Source organism: Galdieria sulphuraria (genome assembly GCF_000341285.1).
Source record: "Galdieria sulphuraria unplaced genomic scaffold scaf_0, whole genome shotgun sequence".
NCBI classification, from domain to species: Eukaryota; Rhodophyta; class Bangiophyceae; order Galdieriales; family Galdieriaceae; genus Galdieria; species Galdieria sulphuraria.
The window spans coordinates 124,874-143,220 of NW_005178475.1; the positions used below are offsets into that span (position 1 = coordinate 124,874).

Here is an 18,347-nt window from a genome sequence, read left to right on the forward strand (position 1 = left end):
CAAAGGTATCCCACGATAATTATTTGATGGATATGCATTTCAAGAGTGCTAAAGAGCGTCTCTTAGAACATTCTCGTGCGTAAGTATAAAGTTGACTCCACAACAGTTATCTCACTTTCCACATCGTCAATTGGATGTATATTCAAAAATCCAAAGAAATATCTTTATTAAAAATAAACAATTAGATATCTTTGTGCTCAGTCTCCTTTCTCAAGAACACTGCGCCTCCGGTCACATCCGTTGTTTGTGGAACGACCCCAGCACTGTCCTGTTCGAACTCTTGAAATGCAACTGAGTCAAGATTTCGTACCGTTGGAACTGCTACATTTGATAAAAGAGGAACGCATGTTGAACCTGGCGTATATGAACCATCACCCAAAAAATTGTCCATACCAGGAAACCAACTAGGTTTCGCATCATCTTGATGACTTCCATTAAGCTCTGGCAAACTCTTAGGCGGACCACTCTCTATCTGTGAAACTCCAATTCGTCCCACATTTACATTTGGAATAATCGGTGGAAGTTTTGGAGTTTTCGATGCAGGTGGAACCGCAAAAAGTCGGTCTTGACTTTCCTGGAATGCGACGGAGTTGAGTGGCAGAAAAGGTAGTGAAACAGGTGGCACATGCAACATTGTACAGTTGCCAAACTGCTGATGTTGTTGTTGAACGTTGATATCCCCATTTAAAGGTATAAAATTTGTCCTTCCATCTGCAAATTCACCAGAAAATTTTTGTAAAGGCAAATGGTCGAGAACAGGAAAGCTCACGTTAGCTGTTTGACTAGAAAACTGTCCCTGTTGGATTCGACTCATCTCCTGTATAGTATTCTTCAATGACATATTTTCGACCTGCAACTCTTTTACAATTTCTAGGGCTCTCGTCAATATTTCTGCTTTCTTTCTTGGATGACTTCCATCAGCTCTCGGAGGAAGTGCTTCGTTCAGTCTCTGAAACATCTGGTTGATTTTCTCTCTGCAACGTTGTGTGTGTGCGTTATGATTCTCACGTTGTAGGGATCTTCTTCTTTGCACAACAGACGTCTTATCGGGCAAGTCCAACGACTGACCATCCTGAGAATCCGAAATAATACCTTCACCTCGCCCAGGAGAGCTTAAAGAATGGAAGAGTGTTTTCACGTATTTTGAAGAAACTTTGTCGTTCTCCTCTTCCGTAGGTATCCTTTCTAGGGATGCACCTGGATATGCTTGCTCTACCTTAGCCTTATCACCCCCGGAGACCTGCATACTTGTGACCAAAAGGCTTTCTTCTTCGGATACAAGCCTAGGCTGATCTGTTTCTCTATTGTCTTTACCGTTGACTGGATCCGCTGAACCACTATGATATTCCCTTTGTTCAACCGTGGTCGGATAACGGTGGTCTGAAACATGAGGCTGCATAGTTGCACCGATACCAAAGAGCTATCGGGGAGGCAATACGCTATCTTTTGATTTAAAATCCTGTAGGCCTAGAATAGTTTGAAGATAGTAGTCGCCACACCGCAACTATGAACTACTTTCAAAAGCTTTCAATACCATGAAAGCCAGATTTTAAGGCTTTGGGGAGGAGGTTACGAACTATTGTAAGCTATTCTTGTGTGTAAGTCTGAAACGATTCCCACAGGAGGTATGTAACTTGTAAGGCAACGACCGGTTGCTCAGGCAAAAGTAGTATCTGGCCAGGAGAAATCGAGAGGAATTGAAAAACAGTTGCAAGGGGATCGATGTTCCGTGGTTAGGACTTTAGGACTCGTCCTCAATTAGGAGTCCAATGGTCATGTCGACGGGAAAGGGGAAGGGGGGATTCACAAATCAGTGAAGAATCTTTCAAGGGGGGAATGAATGTCAATTTGAAACAAAGTTGCAAGAAAGAGAGCAAGTAGTGAAATAAATGTTCACTCTTTCAGGATAGAATGGAAGGCCCTATTCTGATACTGAAACTTTAACAAATTGTAAAGGTGCTTGCTTTTCAATTACTATTACTTTAAGGCCCAAATTCAAGAAACTCTTCTGTCCGTAGTACATGAAGACCAATATGTGTTTCTGAAAGAAAGCTTTTTAAGTAACTCAGAATTGGTATCTTAAATGGTCAATTACGATATAGAATAGATTCTGGTCAGTAATTGCGGTTTTCTTTTGCCCTTCATGATAAGAAATAAGCTCTTCAGTCAAATCAAACAAGCCGTACATTCAAGATCAACTAAAAATGAATGTTTCCTCAAATTCCGTCTACTGACTCAGTAGCTTTCTTTTGTACTAACCTTATATAGTCCATTGAGCAAAATTGCTAGTACAAAGAGACCAGTCACATATAAATAATAGGAACTCGAGCAACCTTTAATAAAGGAGTTATGAATGTTGTTTCAAAGTCTAGGTCCATCAGTAGATAGTATATCGAGGCTTGAAAGGCAGTTTCCTCGCGTCCCTTAATAGGCTGAGCATATGAGAACTTTTGTTCGAAATGGCTTCATATGGGTCTCGCAAATTAATGTTTTTGAGCTCGCTTTCCTTCAATCCAATGTAAGCGAATCTGTTTATAGTCAATATATCTTCATCGAGATATCATAACGATACCGTAAATGCGGCTGTTACTCTGAGACTAGCTGGAAAGCTTCTATTGTAGGATGCAGAACACAGGTACAAATGTTAAAGTGATGAAAAGTAGGTAAACTATCAGATGTTTAGCTGAATTTTCTAGAGCAGACAGACAGTAACGTAAAAGTTTCCACCTCGTCATGGGAGGTCAGACCTAATCTTTGACGAGGATGATATGTTCAAAGTTATCTTAAGACGAAGTACTAGTGACTGTTGCAGTGAACGCCAGGGAATGAAGTTGGACGTAAGAGGTTCTATTTGTTTACTCCTGATGAAACATCCTAGATAGTATTGAGCTACTTAAATGAGAACAATAAATGTTATCAAGAAGCTAATACTATAGAATAAGCTACCTGGCTATGCCAAGTTATTGTATGAAAATAAAGAGGGAAATTAATTATCATTTCTGCTATTGAACAGTCCAGCTAGAGTACAAAAGAATATCTTTTGTTTCAGTTGTGTGCAGATTTTTATTTGTGTAGCTTATCCGTACTAGTGGTTTCAACATGCAAAGCTTTTTCATACTCAACACCAAATCAATAATTCCCAGTCTCATGCACGGAGTCAGAAGTTATGCAGAACCCCCAGAGGAAGATAGCGCCAGGTTTATAAGTTTAGCAAAAGAGGCCTTGGAAACGTGTAAACAGAGAGATTTCTCTTCTCAGGTGGATATTCATTTGAAAACCAAAGTTTCTTATTTATTTTTTTCAAGGCTTTGTCTCTTGTCAATCGAGTTCTCGAGTTGAATCCCGACGAGTACAGCCTGTGGAATTACCACAAGAGATTTGTTCTCAATGAGATAGAGAAAATAATGAATTATGAACCTGCCTCGTTTCAGGAAGCTGCTGAGCAACTGTTTGATTCAGAATTTGAGTTGACACAGCGAGCTTTATACAGACATCCTAAAGCTTATTCGGCTTGGCAGCATCGTATTTTTCTTCTGAAAACTGCTAAATATCATCTTCCCTCTAAAATATATGAGGGGTATTTCAAAAAGGAACTTGAAATTTGCGCCAAGTTACTTGACTTGGATGATCGAAACTTCCACGGATGGGCCCATAGAATGCGAGTTGGAGACATAAGAGGCTTACAACCTTCCAGAGAAGAACTTCAATTTGTAACGGAACGTATTTATGGCAATTTCTCCAACTACTCTGCATGGCATCACAGAAGTCGAATTCTTCCAATTTTGTTTAAGGATCAACGAGATCAATACTATCTGGCAGTTCAGGAGGATCTTGAATTAGTGAAGCAAGCAATTTTTACGGAGCCAGAAGACCAAAGTGCTTGGTTCTATTTCCGTTGGTTATTAAGAGGAGCGCCAAGCTATCAAACGACTGTTAGTGTTTTAGATATAGATAACGAAATTTTAAAAAAGGAGTTGTGCATTTTGGAAGAACTTCTTACACTGGAACCGAAATGCAAATGGGCGTTATTAACGAAGGTGAGTTATTGCTTTTTCTCAATCAAGAAAATATAAGTTGTCCAGTTTTACCTTTTACAGATTTTTGGTGACTTTGATAACGCAGAGACGGTTTTGACAACATTGCAGAAATTGGTTGGTTAAATAATTTTTTCGTTATTGTTCTAGTTACTTTTGTAGGATCCTTTAAGGAATGGTTATTATATGTACCTGAAAGAGAAAATGAGACGATCAAGTTGAAAGAGCCATCGACAATTTTTTTAACAAAATTTTTTTCAATTATCATTATTGTATTCAAGTTATATTAGTAAAGTTGACTGTCTCCTTTGAGTTTCCTATAGTGGATGCTGTACCGGAGGCGAATGCCGTTAGTGATGAAAATTTTCTGTATAATTCAATCTGCAGTCATTCGAAGTGTCAACATTCAGAGTTGGTAAGGCTTCTCTGCATTCACATTGATATATATATATATATATATATATATATATATATCTATTTGCCAACGCAAACAAAAAGAATTGCCTTTTCAAACATCTTATATATTAACTCTGTTCCGACGCGCTGAATTAAATAAACCGTTAAAAGGGACTCGGGGACTTGTCAAAAAGGCCTGCACTCAGTACTCGATGGTGAGTAAAGAATTTATTTCAAGGAAGGATTCCAGACCTTTCGCTGCAACCGAACCTTATGCTATTCTATTCTCTACTGGCCTTGAGAGAAATGCTCTTGAACAGTAAATATTCGCGTATAAAAATAAAGTCGAGTATATTTTTTGAACAAGGTAAATCGTCTTCTTCAGTTTCAGGTTCAAGTTAGGGTTAAACCACATTATTTGTAATCTTCTACTGTGCAACTACATTTCTTTCACATAAGCTTCAGTTATACAAATATCAACGCAGAAGTTTCGAAGAAAACCCAATAAAGTTCTCCAGAAAAACTACTTCTATACTTCAAAGATGCGGATGGCAGTTTTGTACCGTTTCACACTCCAATTTAACCACAAGTGTGAATTCCGAGTTGAAATGATCGTTGCCGCGTTATCTCCAGATCTATGAACAAGTCAGAACACGAAAGTATTCAAGACTTTTTTCAAGAAGATGAAAAAAGAAAAAATGAAGATTCTACAGAAATTTTCCAAAGTAAAGGTAATCCCATTCTATCAGAAAGTTTCGTTCAGGACTGTAGCGATGAGGGTTTTGCCTTGGCAAGGGAACTATCAAAGTGGACTACGGAGAGAAATACTTTTGTGTTCGATGAAAAAGATGAGAATGCCACTTGCTGGATTAATATCCAATCTGAGGTTTCAAAGGAGCCAAACAACAACATTCTGTCGTCTTCGGCCTCAGGGTCAGCTTATCCCTCAACAGTTGTCAACCCGTCTTCAGTAATCAACTCTTTCTTTTCTACGCATTCAAACGTCGCTCAATCAAAATTTCCAGACTCGTTGTACAAACCAGTGGAACCGGAGAACTCTTTTTATGAAACGGGAAACAGAGGACAGCAAAGAGAAAAGAATTGTCCTCTGTGGAAAGACGGATTAACAGCTAAGGAAATTATGAAAGAAGATTGCAACGGTTTGGTCAACTGCAGCTCGTATTTAGGTATTGATAAGAGCTTTACGGAAGAACTGAAGAACTCTAATGTCGAAGCTACCCAGGAAAGAGCTCTATCAATGAATAGTGTGACCAGGATCGAGAAACACTCAACATTTTCAACAAGTAACAAATTTTCTCAATCATCAGAAGAACACTTTAATAGAGTCATTATTTGGTATCCTAATTTAGAAGGGAGCTGGTCACTTGGTTTTCTGACTTCAACTGGAGAAGTATTAGACCTCAAGGGCAACACAGTATCTTCGTCAACCACTGCAAGAAGTGAAGGATTCAATGACACCAAGCGATATCACTTATTTCATGAAGATGATTTGGAAGACTTTGATGATGCTGTTGAACTTCGAAGCCTGCATGAAGCTCCCATTCTTGACTTACTTCGTCGTAGATATACTTCTGAAAAGATTTATACCTGCGTTGGAGGAGAGGCGTTGCTTGTCTCTATTAACCCTTATTGTCCAATTCCTGGCTTGTTCAACGAATCCACAATGGAAAGAATTTTTTCCAACCAATTGCTTGGTTGCAGCTTCCAACCTCATATATTTTCTATGGCAGATGCTGCATATAGGAATATGCTAAAGTCTAAAACTCCACAGAGTCTAATTATATCTGGAGAGAGCGGTGCAGGAAAAACTGAAGCTTGTAAATTTATTCTGAAGTATCTCGTCTTTCTTAACGATCGAGAGCGCAGTTATTCTAGTACTTGTTCTATGTGCAAACTGTATGGACTGGATTCTTCAAATAACAGTGCCGATGATTTTTCTAACGTTTTAGTCAGATCAAGAATTATATCTGAAAAGCTTTTGCATGCGAATCCTGTGTTGGAAGCATTCGGGAATGCGAGGACAAGTTTAAACTCTAATTCTTCAAGATTCGGGAAACTTATACAGATATTTTACTGTTTAGAAACTGGTCATATTCTTAGTGCTCGTGTTCGACAGTTTTTATTCGAAAAATCTCGAGTATCTTGCGCATCGCATCGTTTTGGAGAAAGAAACTATCATATATTCTATCAAATGATTGCTGGAGCTTCTCCAAACGAGAGACAGTCGTGGCTTCTTGCAGATTCTGTAACTTGCTACAGATATTTACATGGAACAGCTGCAAGTTCGTTGAATAGAAAAGAAGATTCACTAGACTTTGAACGGACTAAAACTTCTATGTTGTCACTTGGCCTTAGGCAAGAAGAAATGGAACGAATATTTTCTATCTTGTCAGGAATTTTGGCTCTTGGAAACGTTGATTTTATTTGCGACGAAAGCGAGACATGTCTTCTAAGGAATCCTTCAGTTCTTGAGACAGTTTGCAAATTATTGATGTTGGATGCGACAGAATTGAGTCATGCTCTCACTACAACCGCAGTGATTGTGAGAGGTGAGAGATTCGAAAGACGACGCTCAGTTGATCAAGCAACGCATGCCAGAGATGCTTTGGCAAAGCATATTTACGAAATGGTTTTTGAATATCTCGTTTGTCGTCTTAATCAACTTTTGGATCCTTCTACTTATTTGCCTCAGCAAGAGGGTACTTTGAAGCTTCCTATAGACTCGTTGGTTCATGATCAGCTGAGGAACTCTGAGCTTTCTGTCTTGGAAGACTCAACACATATCTCTTTTCTTGCCATACTTGATCAGTCTGGATTTGAAGTGACTTGTGATAATTCATTGGAACAGTTGTTAATTAACTACTCAAATGAGAAGCTACAGCAGCAATTCAACGATCGAATCTCTCAGTGCGAACGGCAGATTTACGATGAAGAAGATGTCCCCTTTAACATGCACGATATGAGCAATGACGACTGTCAAAATCGTCTTGATGCGTTGGAAAGAAGACCTTTAGGTTTGTTGCACTTGTTAGATGAAGAATGTTTGGCTCCCAGAGGGACGGATGATAGATTCCTTCAAAAACTTTATGATACTTTGCAGAGCTCTTCAGAGGAATATAAAAGTTTCATACGAATATCGGAACTCGGTAGAAGTCGAGGAGAGTTTTTGTTTCGACATTTTGCTGGTGATGTTGTGTACCATACTCGAGACATTGTTCTGAAGAATAGGGATCATTTACATGGTGACTTAGTTCAAGTTTTGAAGAATTCCTCCAATCCAATATTCTTGGCGAATAGTTGGATGTTTGAGGAATCAGACAACTTTAGCACTGTTCGCCAAACAGCATCTTCGTCATTTTTCGAGAGCTCTTTTGACATGTCTCGGAATGGTCCTTTTGAAACCTCCTCTTTTGGTTCCTCTCCGCTTACTTCGACAGTTCTTTCTCAGTTTCGACCACAACTTGCAATTCTTATGGAAATTCTCAGTTCGACAAGTCCTCGTTATGTTCGTTGTCTTAAACCTAACAGTAGAATGAGGCCTCGTGAGTTTATTGGAAAAGATGTGTTGAGACAACTGGAATGCTCGGGGGTCTTTGAATACGTTCGTCTAAGAAGAATTGGCCTTCCAGTGAGAGTTCCTCACGACGACTTTTTTTACCGTTTCAAGAATATTTTATATGGCATTGATATAGGAACACAAAATGTAACTTTGGAGTTTCTCCTTGAAAGAATAGTTGCAAGAGCTGATACTATCTTTGACAAACGTTATGCAATTGGTAGAAGCAAAGTTTTTGTTTCTGATGAATTGTACAAATATTTGGAACATATGAGGTTTGGAACGTTCACTACAGCAGCTATCAGAATTCAAAAGCAATGGAAAATGTGCTTGTTACGTCGAGAATTCCTAATATTGCGTCATCGAGTGATTTTTGCTCAAAGTCTTATTCGTTGTCGCGGTCCAAGAAATACTTTTCTTCGAGTCAAATGTTCTTGTAAAAGAATCGAGGCAGTTTACTTAATGTGGCAAACGAAAATTGAATATGAACGGTTACGAAACGCAACTCTCGTTTTCCAAAAGCTCACGAGAAGGTGGATTGCATGTAATTTGGAACGCTTAAAAGTTATTCGAGCGGCTACCGTGATTCAAAGACATTTTAGATCTTATTGGATACAACGGAGACATCGTGCATGTGTCCGCATCCAACGTCTTTGGCGGTCTTATTTAGCGCTACGATATTATTTGAAGTTGAAGAGAAGTGCAATAAAAATTGAGGCGTTTTGGAGATGTCATTTGCAGAGGAAACAGTTTCTTATACTTTGCAAAACCGCCGTATTATTGCAAACTTTGTGGAGAATGACTTGTAAGAGAAAAACATTCCTTCAGATGCATAGAAGTGTTTTGTACGTTCAAAGTCAAAGAAGGATGGTAGTGTCTCGGGTATATTTTTTAAGCTTGCTAAGAGCTGCTTGCGAAATTCAGTCATTTTTTCGCAGATATCTTGCACGGAAACAATTTACTAAAATTTGTGAAGCAACTCGTCTTATTCAGCGAAGATTCCGAAGATACATGGCAGCTCAACGGATTCTTGCAAACATTCGTGGCTATTTAGAACGAAAGCATTATCTGACAAAAATTCACTCCATTCTGACCATGCAAAGATTGGTTCGTCGATGGTTCGCTCGTAAATTTTTTTCATATTTGTATGATATTTCACTACATCAGTTTTCAGCTGCTCCTGTGTCTTCTCATGTTCTTGTTGTAGGTGCACAAGGTGTTGGAAAAAGCTCCTTGATCAACCTCATGTTCGGTAGAAAGGTAGTGCCAGTCATTGGAGTTGATTTTCAATGTGATTCACTAGAAACAAGTGTGATTTCAGATGCCATTGAAGTTTCTGGTCCCAAGTTAGTTACGGATTTGTCATCATCAACAGGAGTAAGAGTAGATCAGGTGCGAGAGCTTTCTAATGTCCATGTTCGAGCGATTTCACTTCCAGGGCTTACTCTACTTGATACTGTTGGACTTTATGATATTTTTTCTGCCCAGGCTTTGGTCAGTCATCTCCGAGAATTACCACCAATTAATATAACTTCTGTTATTTTTGTGGACCGTTTTGATTCGTATCGTATACCGGAAGAGTCTTTGCGAGCCTTAGCTATCGCATTTGGTCCTCAAATATTTGAAAGAACTATATTTTCGTTTACGCATGCTGATGCTCCGCTTAAGAAGAATGTCAAGCCTGAACACGTGTTACAAGTGAAGATAGCAGCACTCTCAAATGTGGTTCAAAGAATTACAACTGAGTTGCTGGACGGCTGTTCCTTGGACTCGATACTTTCAGAAGTGAATAATGACGGGATTCCTGTTTGTTTGTTTGACACGTCAGAATTCACATTTGACTGGAGAGTCGACAATCCCTTGAATTTTGCGTCTTTGAGACGACTCGTTTCGGAACTCTTGAGACAAAGTAGGCTGTGTTATGTTTGGTCCAATGTTTCCTATCGTTCAGAGAATTTGAGTCATTCTCTAATGAAAAAACGAAGTGGGAACTATTATTCGTACTTTCACACACTTGGAGTAAGTCCAAGTGCTACTTTTGAAGAAATCCGTCGTACATATAGAAGACTTGTCTTGAAATATCATCCTGATAGAAATAGAGGTATGGGAACCGAAAATGTTGCTCAATTTCGGAGGATTGTACAAGCATACCAAGCCCTGAATGAATATTACAAAGGCCCTGACGAGAATGTTTCAGATGTTTGGTGGAATGAAGAGATGCTGCTTTCGTTTTGTTTTGAAGTTAGTCTTCAGACGAGTCATGGAAAATATTTTCATTGTTCGGAGGATGATCCTCTCCTTACTTGTCAAAAGCTAAGTGAAGTTGACTTTTGGTCAGGAAAGGTAACCGATGATTCTCGTTTCATTATTTGGTTCGTTCCATGCTCAAAACTTGGGAAGTTTGCAATATCTACACTGAATGGAAGGTTTCTCACGTTAGATAGAAATCATCACTTGGTTCTTCAACGTCCTCCAGCATATGTATTTCGTGATGGTTGTCTCAATGAAGAAGTGTTTGAAATGCCAGCTTTTCTATTTTCTCTGAAATTTTTTCCTGGTAAAGGCTTTGTTACTATAAAGGCACCAAACGGGCGTTTTGTATCAGCTACAAAGAAAGATAATCTTCTGATAGCAGATCGTACAAAAGCAAAGGGATGGGAGATCTTTTCTTGGCGTCTGAATCCTTCTTTTCGTCATCCTTGTTATACATTTGATGACATCGTTCACAATCAGTTTGTTGCCATTGTTCATTCAAACAATGGTTTATTTTGGGAAAGCGATACAAAGCTAAAGAGAATCAGAACCAGAGGACAACAGATGGAAACTGCAGAGCGCATTCTTTTCGAATTTTGTGGCTTTAAAGCAAGTAGCGAGAGTAACGCCCGGTTTCCGGAATACCGCCTTCGTTGTGGAGATGGGAGAGTAATATGTGCTGGTAAGGATGGTAGAGTAATCACCGTTCAGACGTGGGAAAGAAGCCAAGAATCATTACTACTGCAAAGAGGCCGTCTTGTATCTCGTTTCTCTTTACAGTTCAAGGACAGAGGACGAGTTGTCTTTTCTTACTCATCAAATTATGAAGATATGTTTTTGTGTTGTGATGAACGGAGAGGCATTCTCTCTTCAAGGCTGACGAAGGACGAGACTCTTGTGACATTTGTTCTCTCATTTCTGTTCGAAGACTACGAAACCATAAGAAGAATTGATTATTTGGCAAAGGACACAAGTATCTCAGAAACAGAATCGATGGTTTCGGAAAATTCTTAGAATAATTTGCGTCACTTCGCTTGATAACAAATTTAATCCTTTAGAGTTTAAGGTATATGGTCTTTTATGTGCATTTTTCAAGGTGTCGTTATTTATGAAAGTTTCAAAAATGAATCCTAACGATTCTTTGTTATCCATTTTCTCCATCACTTATGTCGCTTTTCGTAGCGCTGCTATCTTTGAGGATAAAATCGTACTCACACTCAGAATCATCGAAATCTTCTTCTGGCACTTTATCCGTACCGTCGTCTGTAGAGGCAAAAATATTTTTCCTGACCAAATCAGAAGTAAAAACGGGTTGAGTTGAGTCGGCAGGAGGATTTGAAGCTGTTGACCGTGTGGTCTGCGTGGACTGTTCTAAAACCACAGATTCAGCATCGATTTTCCCACTAGGTATATCTTTCAAGACTCCTGAAGAATTATTTTGCAGCGCTTCCAACTTCTACAACTTATCAGAACAAAAGTACATACAGTGAATTGTGAAGAAACAACCTTGTTTAGCAAGTCTCGAGTATGTGATATTTCCTTGCAGCGCAACTCTAGTTCTTCTTTCTCCTTTCTAACAGACAGAATACTGTTCTGCAACTTGAGAACTTCTTCTTGAAGAGACTTCATCTTCTGACGTTGATTCCACGTTTCTTTGTCTAAACTGGCAGAAATCTGTCTCCGGTTTGTCTCCAGCTTCTCATATTCATCAACTATTGCCTTTGCCTGTTTTCTCGCTGCAATGTATTGCCTTTGTTTGTTACGAAGCAGGAAATATAACAGAACAGCTGCCAAACAAGCAAAGACAGTAATAAGAATATGTGAGAGGACCAGAGTTATCAGCAACCAAAGAGGCATAAAAGTCGAAAAGGAATTTTATAAAAAAAATCATTCAGAAGAGGGGCTTCAAATCTTACATGGAAACTTGTGCTTTCCATCATTGAATATATAATAAATACAATATTTAATCAATTCATCATTGAATATATAAGAAATACAATATTTAATCAATTTTAATGACTCCGAGAAAAATTGAAAAGACATGGAACTCTTAAAATACAGAAATTTATTCTCACTTCATCACAGTCGCATTTCCAATTTCGTCTAAGGAGGATGCCATCCATTTTCTGTTGATTCGACGCAACAAACCTGCCAAGGTCTTCCCTGGAGCCAGCTCTAGCCAATTTTGCTCTTCTGAAAAATTAGTTTCTATATATTTCATGCAGTCAGCCCATCTCACTGGTGATGTAAGTTGTTCTGTTAAACGATGACGAATACTATTCGGAGACTCATTATGAGGACGACCTGTGACATTACACAAAACTGGATAGTTTGGAGACTGAATATCAACTTGTTCCAATGCCTTGGACAATGTATCACTCGCAGACTCCATTAAAGGAGAGTGGAACGCCCCTGCAACTGATAAAGGAGTCGCCTTCAACTGCATTTTACTAGTTGCGTATTCAATAGCTCTTTGACAAGCTTCTAAGTGTCCGCTAAGAACTACCTGACCAGGCGAGTTGAAGTTGGCAGGAATAAGAACTTGTCCTTGTCGTACTGCCGAACAACACTCCCAAGCTTGTTGCTCACTGCAACCCATCAAAGCTACCATTCCACCTTTTGTGCGTTCTGAAGCTTCTTGCATGGCCTTACCACGAATTTGCACCAGACGTAACGCATCTTGCCACAACAAAGCTCCTCCAAGAACAAGGGCAGTGTATTCTCCTAAACTTAATCCTGCCAAAGCAGAAAAGGATATAGCTTCTTTAGAAACCAATTTGACTTCTTGAGAAGATATCCAACTTATATAAGAAACGAGAAAGATGGCAGGTTGAGCAACATCAGTGCGATCCAGAGTTTCTTTAGGACCGTCACAACAGATCTCCGAAATTGACTGTGGAAAACAACTGGATAACAAGTCGTCGGCTTCTTCAAATAATTCTTTGGCAGATAAGCTTTTTTCGATCCAAAGTTTGCCCATCCCTGCATACTGTGCCCCTTGTCCTGGACATAAGACGACGGTTGGCCGAGCAGAAGCCTGGACGTTACTGAGCCTTCTTTCTACTTTCTTAAAACCATAATATTCGGTCCTTCTTCGCGCAAGCTTAGTAATTTGCTGCTTTAAGAATCTAAACTGGTAAAGTTTTCCGGAACAAGTCTTTGAAACTGAAATAGGTGAAAGAAACGAGAACCGTGGTTTAGTCTTGTTCATGAACGCATGCTTCAATTTATTGGGCCAAAGAAATATATATAAATAATAAATATGGTGTCTTCATCATACGAGTCGCCTTCTCATTTGCAGCTAAGAACAATGTTCCAATCTAAAAAACTTTTAAGAAGGTTTTGCTGCAAAACAGTATGATAAGTAATTTCACAGTCCTGATTGCAAAGCCAAGTTCATCATGTTTATCTTTTGGTTGCGGATTGTTCCGATTTCTTGTTTCCTGTCATGAGCTTATGGAACTATCTATTAAATTCTGAGCACCTCGAGCTTTTAGACGTAAGAGTCTAGTTGAAACAGGCTATCATAAGTTATTAATATTGTTGGGTTTTAGGCTGTGGAAGCTAGAAAGACAGCAGCTCTTGCAGGAGACTCGCACATCGAGTCTTGGAGAATCCGATACCGACTGAAAACGGTTTGCGTAGCGTTGGTTGTTTGTTTGAATGTGGGAGTAGACCCAGTAAGTTGTTTCTTCAGTAAAATTTTGTTTCTCACAGCCCATCTCAGCCGGATGTTGTCAAACCCAAACCCTGTGCAAGGCTCGAGTGTTGGATAGATCCAACCGCCTTACCTTCTCAAAAGGCGATAGAATCAATTGGAAAAGCTTTGCAACTTCAGTATGAACGTTGGCAACCCAGAGCGCGTTACAAGGTTGCTGCAGACCCTACAGTAGAAGAAGTCAAGAAGCTTTGTGTGAGTCTTCGTAGAAGTGCCAAAGAAGAGCGTGTTTTATTTCACTATAACGGTCATGGGGTACCTAGACCAACAGCTAATGGAGAAGTATATAATGTTTGTATTGTAATCTCGAACATGGTTAACTTTCAAATAGATTTGGGTTTTTAATAAGAACTACACACAGTACATTCCCCTGTCGTTGTACGACTTGCAGACTTGGCTCGGAGTTCCGTCTATTTACGTCTTTGATTGTTCTTCAGGAGGTTTGGCTCTTTCGTGCTTTCTACAATTGGCAGAGCATCGGATAAACGAGCAAAAAACAGCACAGATTGAAGGACGTATCCAACAGGAGGACACACAAGCTGCTTATTTTCAAGACCGTAAAATTACTGAACGAGAGTCTCCATCAGCTTCAGATTTCTCTAACCTTACGGAGTCCTCTTCTTTCAAAGATTCTATTCTTCTTGCGGCTTGTCGAGGAGACGAGGTTTTGCCTACCAATCCTAATTATCCAGCGGATATTTTCACGGCTTGTCTTACAACTCCAATTAAGATAGCTCTTCGTTGGTTTCTTAGTCGTACGATGGTCTCGGGTCTCAGTGTTGAAATGTTAGATCACATACCGGGCAAATTGAATGATAGGAAGACTATGCTTGGAGAGTTGAACTGGTGCGTCTAATTTCTTTCCAGTTTTTTTGGAAGATGCTAAATTTGTTGCTTTAAGGATATTCACTGCTATCACAGATACGATAGCATGGAATACATTACCAAGACCACTATTTAAGAGGCTTTTCAGACAAGATTTACTTGTTGCATCCTTATTTCGAAATTATATATTAGCGGAAAGAGTCATGAAGTCTCTCAATTGCACGCCTGTGACGCACCCTGAACTACCACCCATGTATAACCATCCATTGTGGCAGTCATGGGACTACACAGTGGAGTTGTGTTTGGCACAGTTACCCGCAATTTTGTCGAGTGCAGAAGCAGCTGGAATATCAAGAGAGTCTATAGACGGATCTTTAGCGTCAGTTCCCAGCCCAACCGTCTCAGATTCACAGTCAGTGGATAGTGTCAATTTTTCAGAGGATAATAGATCAAGTAGATATATTGACCAGGTCCCTTATGATCCAATCCCATTTTTTGATGATCAGGTATTCTTGATTTGAACTTTGTACAAAATGTTAACTCTGTGCAAGATAACCGCGTTTGAGATTTGGTTAGATATGGCCGATGAGCAGGAAGACGCTCCAGAACAACTTCCCATCGTACTGCAAGTTCTTTTGAGTCAATCTTATCGGTTGCGAGCGTTGCGTTTATTATCTCGTTTCTTTGAGTTGGGAAGCTGGGCAGTTGATCTGGGTCTTTCAGTTGGTATTTTCCCTTATGTGCTGAAATTGCTTCAGAGTCCTTCTAAAGAAATACGAGAGGTAAGATCTGCAGCTCTCAAGTCGGTTAACTCTTATGGACAGACGTGTAGGAACTTGTCTATATTTGGGGCAAGATCGTTTGTCAAGATCACTCTTGTGCAGTAGACTTGGTGAGGGATGGTGGGCATCTGTATTTTGTCGACTTTTTAGAATATGAAGATACTCCTGAAGAATGTAAGACGATGGCACTTTACGTCTTGTCAGTAGTTTCAACTGTCTTGCCTGATAAATTGAAGGAGGTGCGTTGTAAAAAGAAATTCCTTTCAACTTTTTGTAACTTTGATTAAGACGAGGATAATGAACACCCTAATTAGCCAATGCAAAGATATGCATAGTGCAATGGTCAGGAAGTGGGCCTTTTTGTGTTTAGCGAAAATGTTTAAACATGTTCCTTCGGCAATCGACGAAGTTGTGAATCTCGACGAATTGATGCGTTTAATAGTTCTTTCCACGAGACAAGACGAGTCTCCAGAGGTTCGGGCTTCGGTTCTGTATACTTTGGAATTCTTTCCACCAGTGAAGGTTGTTTACTTTCAAAACGAAGCCTTCGATTTACCACCTTCTCTAATGCCTCTTTCTTTTGACGATGCTGTTCTTCCCCTGATTTTATATTTGATTCACGTTTGTTCCCAGGAGGCATCTCCCATTGTCCGTCGAGAAGCTGCTAAACTTGCTGTTAGAACCAAGAAGCATCTAAGAGAACAAAATGTTTCAAGTACAGAGCATGATAATAGAACAGTTCATATTGTCTTAGAATTCCTTTATGAGGTTTTAAAATATCTTTCGACCGATCCTCAGACTGAGATTTCCGCTCTTGTACAAGAAGTATTGAAAGATACAAGTGTTTGTACTAATGACGAACAGACGCAACGTGGAACCTTACAAAAAAGATCAGGAGAACATACAGATGCGACATCGAATGTATCTTCGTTGTCTTCATCACCAGGTTTGTTGTTGTTGCTGCATGAATTACCTATTGTTTGAACATTTATTAGGCTCCTTGGAAGAAGCATTACCTACTCGAAAAGACTCACTTTCAAGAAGCACGAATTCCATGCCTCGGGTAATGTCAATAGAAGGAATTAGTCAACTTTTTCGTGGTTTTACTTCAAAGGGAAAGTTTCAAGAGGCTTCATTAAAGTCAAATAGCTTTCCCCAATATTCACATTCTGTTGGTCGAGAAGCAGTTGTTTCAGATAGACCGTGGCATCTTCCATCCTTATATGACTGGAGTCAAGGAACTATAATGTATCTGCGAGCACCACATTCAGTTGAAACTCCCAATCTCTATCCCAACTCAACTTTTGGAGTCAAAGATATGACAACGTTGAGTAATTGGAGAGCCGTTTCTAGAGTGGATAGTGATAGCATTGCCGACTCCAAAGTGAAGTCTCTTAAAGAAGTTGCCATTTTGGATATGGGAGGTGGCTCCGTGACTTCGCTGGCTTTTGGCACTGGTACAACTTTATTAGTTGGTTCTTCAAAAGGAGAATTAAGTGAATGGGACTATCAAAAAGGTATTCGGAAGCAATCATTCCTGAATAGTGAGGATGCAGTCAGTCATATATTTTATGGAGGAGATATGGAGCTTAAGTATATAGATGACAACTTTAGCATCGTAATAACAGGTTCGAAATATGGGCAAGTGAAAATTTGGCGTTTGTACAAAGACAAGCCTACTGTACGATTAATAAGCAGCTGGCGAAATTTCGACCGTACATATTATGACAGTTCCATTCAGAATAGAAAAAGGCTTGTCATGTCGTGCAACACTTTTACGGCTCGAGTAGCTTCCAATTCTAGTGGCTTCTTAAATATTTGGGATATTCCCTCGGAGCGTCTTTTAAAGAGATATTATTTAGGTGAGAAAACAGAACTATGCAGTGCATCTTGGACTTGTCCTATAGAAATCATGGGACCGCATGTTGTCTTCAGTGGCACTAGTAATGGAAATATTATATTGGCAGATACTCGTTGCTCTGAAGATGAGATTACCACAATTCAGGTTGACGATATACATGGCCATAGGGAGGTGATTTCTGTTGATTCACAAAGGACAGCTGCGTGTGATCGCTTGCTTTCAGCATCAGGCTCGGGACGCATTGCTATCTGGGACCCAAGAAAAATAACGCAGAAAAGAGAAAGTCTTATGTTAGAACTGGAAGCGTATCGGGGTGAATTGAGCACGATGACTGCAAGAAGTAATGCATCCACAATCTTCGCGGGCTCCGGCAAGAACTGTGTAAAAATTTTCGGAAGCCAAGGAAGTATGTTGAGAATGATTCGATATCATGAAGGTTCTATGAGTACACAAATTGGTCCTGTCACTTCCATTGTTTGTCACCCTGAAAGCCCTAAGTTTGCATTCGGTTGTTCAGATTCTGTGGTTTCTGTCTATGATTAGCTTTACTGATTGAACACTAGTAACAAGCACCTTGATCTCGTGTAATTTTAGTACGAGAGACGTTGCTTCTGCTTTCTGAACGTATTGACCATAGAATTATCTATTTCGAGTTCGGCAAAAGAAGCTACAAAATGACAAGAACTTGTCTGGACGATAAGCAATTTTACGCTCTTGACGAATACCCATGAGTCTCGTTTGATTATTAATTACTAGCTTCTAATATTTTCATTACGTTGTACGTTACTTCGTTGGTTTCCACTTAAAACTATGTAGTTTTTCACGAAGGGTCTAAGCAAGAAGCATCTCTTCCTAACGTCGATTTGGTTTCTGAAGTAGTGAAATGAAATTTCTTACTGCA

The 18,347-nt window shown here is 39.5% G+C and overlaps 6 protein-coding genes across 6 annotated transcripts; 3 read left to right on the forward strand and 3 right to left on the reverse strand.

Moving 5' to 3' along the window:
* Positions 1–122: 122 nt before the first annotated feature.
* Positions 123–2,007, reverse strand: Gasu_00690 (uncharacterized protein). Its single transcript, XM_005709165.1, has one exon. The coding sequence runs from the start codon at positions 1,397–1,399 to the stop codon at positions 182–184; it is 1,218 nt and encodes a 405-aa protein (XP_005709222.1). The 5' UTR covers positions 1,400–2,007; the 3' UTR covers positions 123–181.
* A 1,110-nt stretch (positions 2,008–3,117) lies between these two features.
* Gasu_00700 (protein geranylgeranyltransferase type II) lies at positions 3,118–4,789 on the forward strand. The gene is made up of 4 exons (XM_005709166.1): positions 3,118–3,258; positions 3,306–4,037; positions 4,083–4,151; positions 4,197–4,789. The coding sequence occupies exons 1-4, from the start codon at positions 3,148–3,150 to the stop codon at positions 4,254–4,256; spliced, it is 972 nt and encodes a 323-aa protein (XP_005709223.1). The 5' UTR covers positions 3,118–3,147; the 3' UTR covers positions 4,257–4,789.
* Positions 4,790–4,947: 158 nt separating this feature from the next.
* Positions 4,948–11,298, forward strand: Gasu_00710 (myosin heavy chain). Its single transcript, XM_005709167.1, has one exon. It carries the CDS (start codon positions 5,068–5,070, stop codon positions 11,272–11,274), a length of 6,207 nt encoding a protein of 2,068 aa, XP_005709224.1. The 5' UTR covers positions 4,948–5,067; the 3' UTR covers positions 11,275–11,298.
* Positions 11,299–11,302: 4 nt separating this feature from the next.
* Gasu_00720 (uncharacterized protein) lies at positions 11,303–12,157 on the reverse strand. The gene is made up of 2 exons (XM_005709168.1): positions 11,767–12,157; positions 11,303–11,716 (listed from the first exon to the last, which is right to left on the reverse strand). The coding sequence occupies exons 1-2, from the start codon at positions 12,115–12,117 to the stop codon at positions 11,405–11,407; spliced, it is 663 nt and encodes a 220-aa protein (XP_005709225.1). The 5' UTR covers positions 12,118–12,157; the 3' UTR covers positions 11,303–11,404.
* A 50-nt stretch (positions 12,158–12,207) lies between these two features.
* On the reverse strand, positions 12,208–13,497 carry Gasu_00730 ([acyl-carrier-protein] S-malonyltransferase). The gene has a single exon (XM_005709169.1). It carries the CDS (start codon positions 13,469–13,471, stop codon positions 12,332–12,334), a length of 1,140 nt encoding a protein of 379 aa, XP_005709226.1. The 5' UTR covers positions 13,472–13,497; the 3' UTR covers positions 12,208–12,331.
* A 150-nt stretch (positions 13,498–13,647) lies between these two features.
* On the forward strand, positions 13,648–18,338 carry Gasu_00740 (regulatory associated protein of mTOR). The gene is made up of 9 exons (XM_005709170.1): positions 13,648–13,759; positions 13,815–13,940; positions 13,988–14,260; positions 14,310–14,824; positions 14,880–15,309; positions 15,355–15,585; positions 15,636–15,824; positions 15,874–16,531; positions 16,581–18,338. Exons 1-9 carry the CDS (start codon positions 13,709–13,711, stop codon positions 17,987–17,989), a joined length of 3,882 nt encoding a protein of 1,293 aa, XP_005709227.1. The 5' UTR covers positions 13,648–13,708; the 3' UTR covers positions 17,990–18,338.
* Positions 18,339–18,347: the final 9 nt, after the last annotated feature.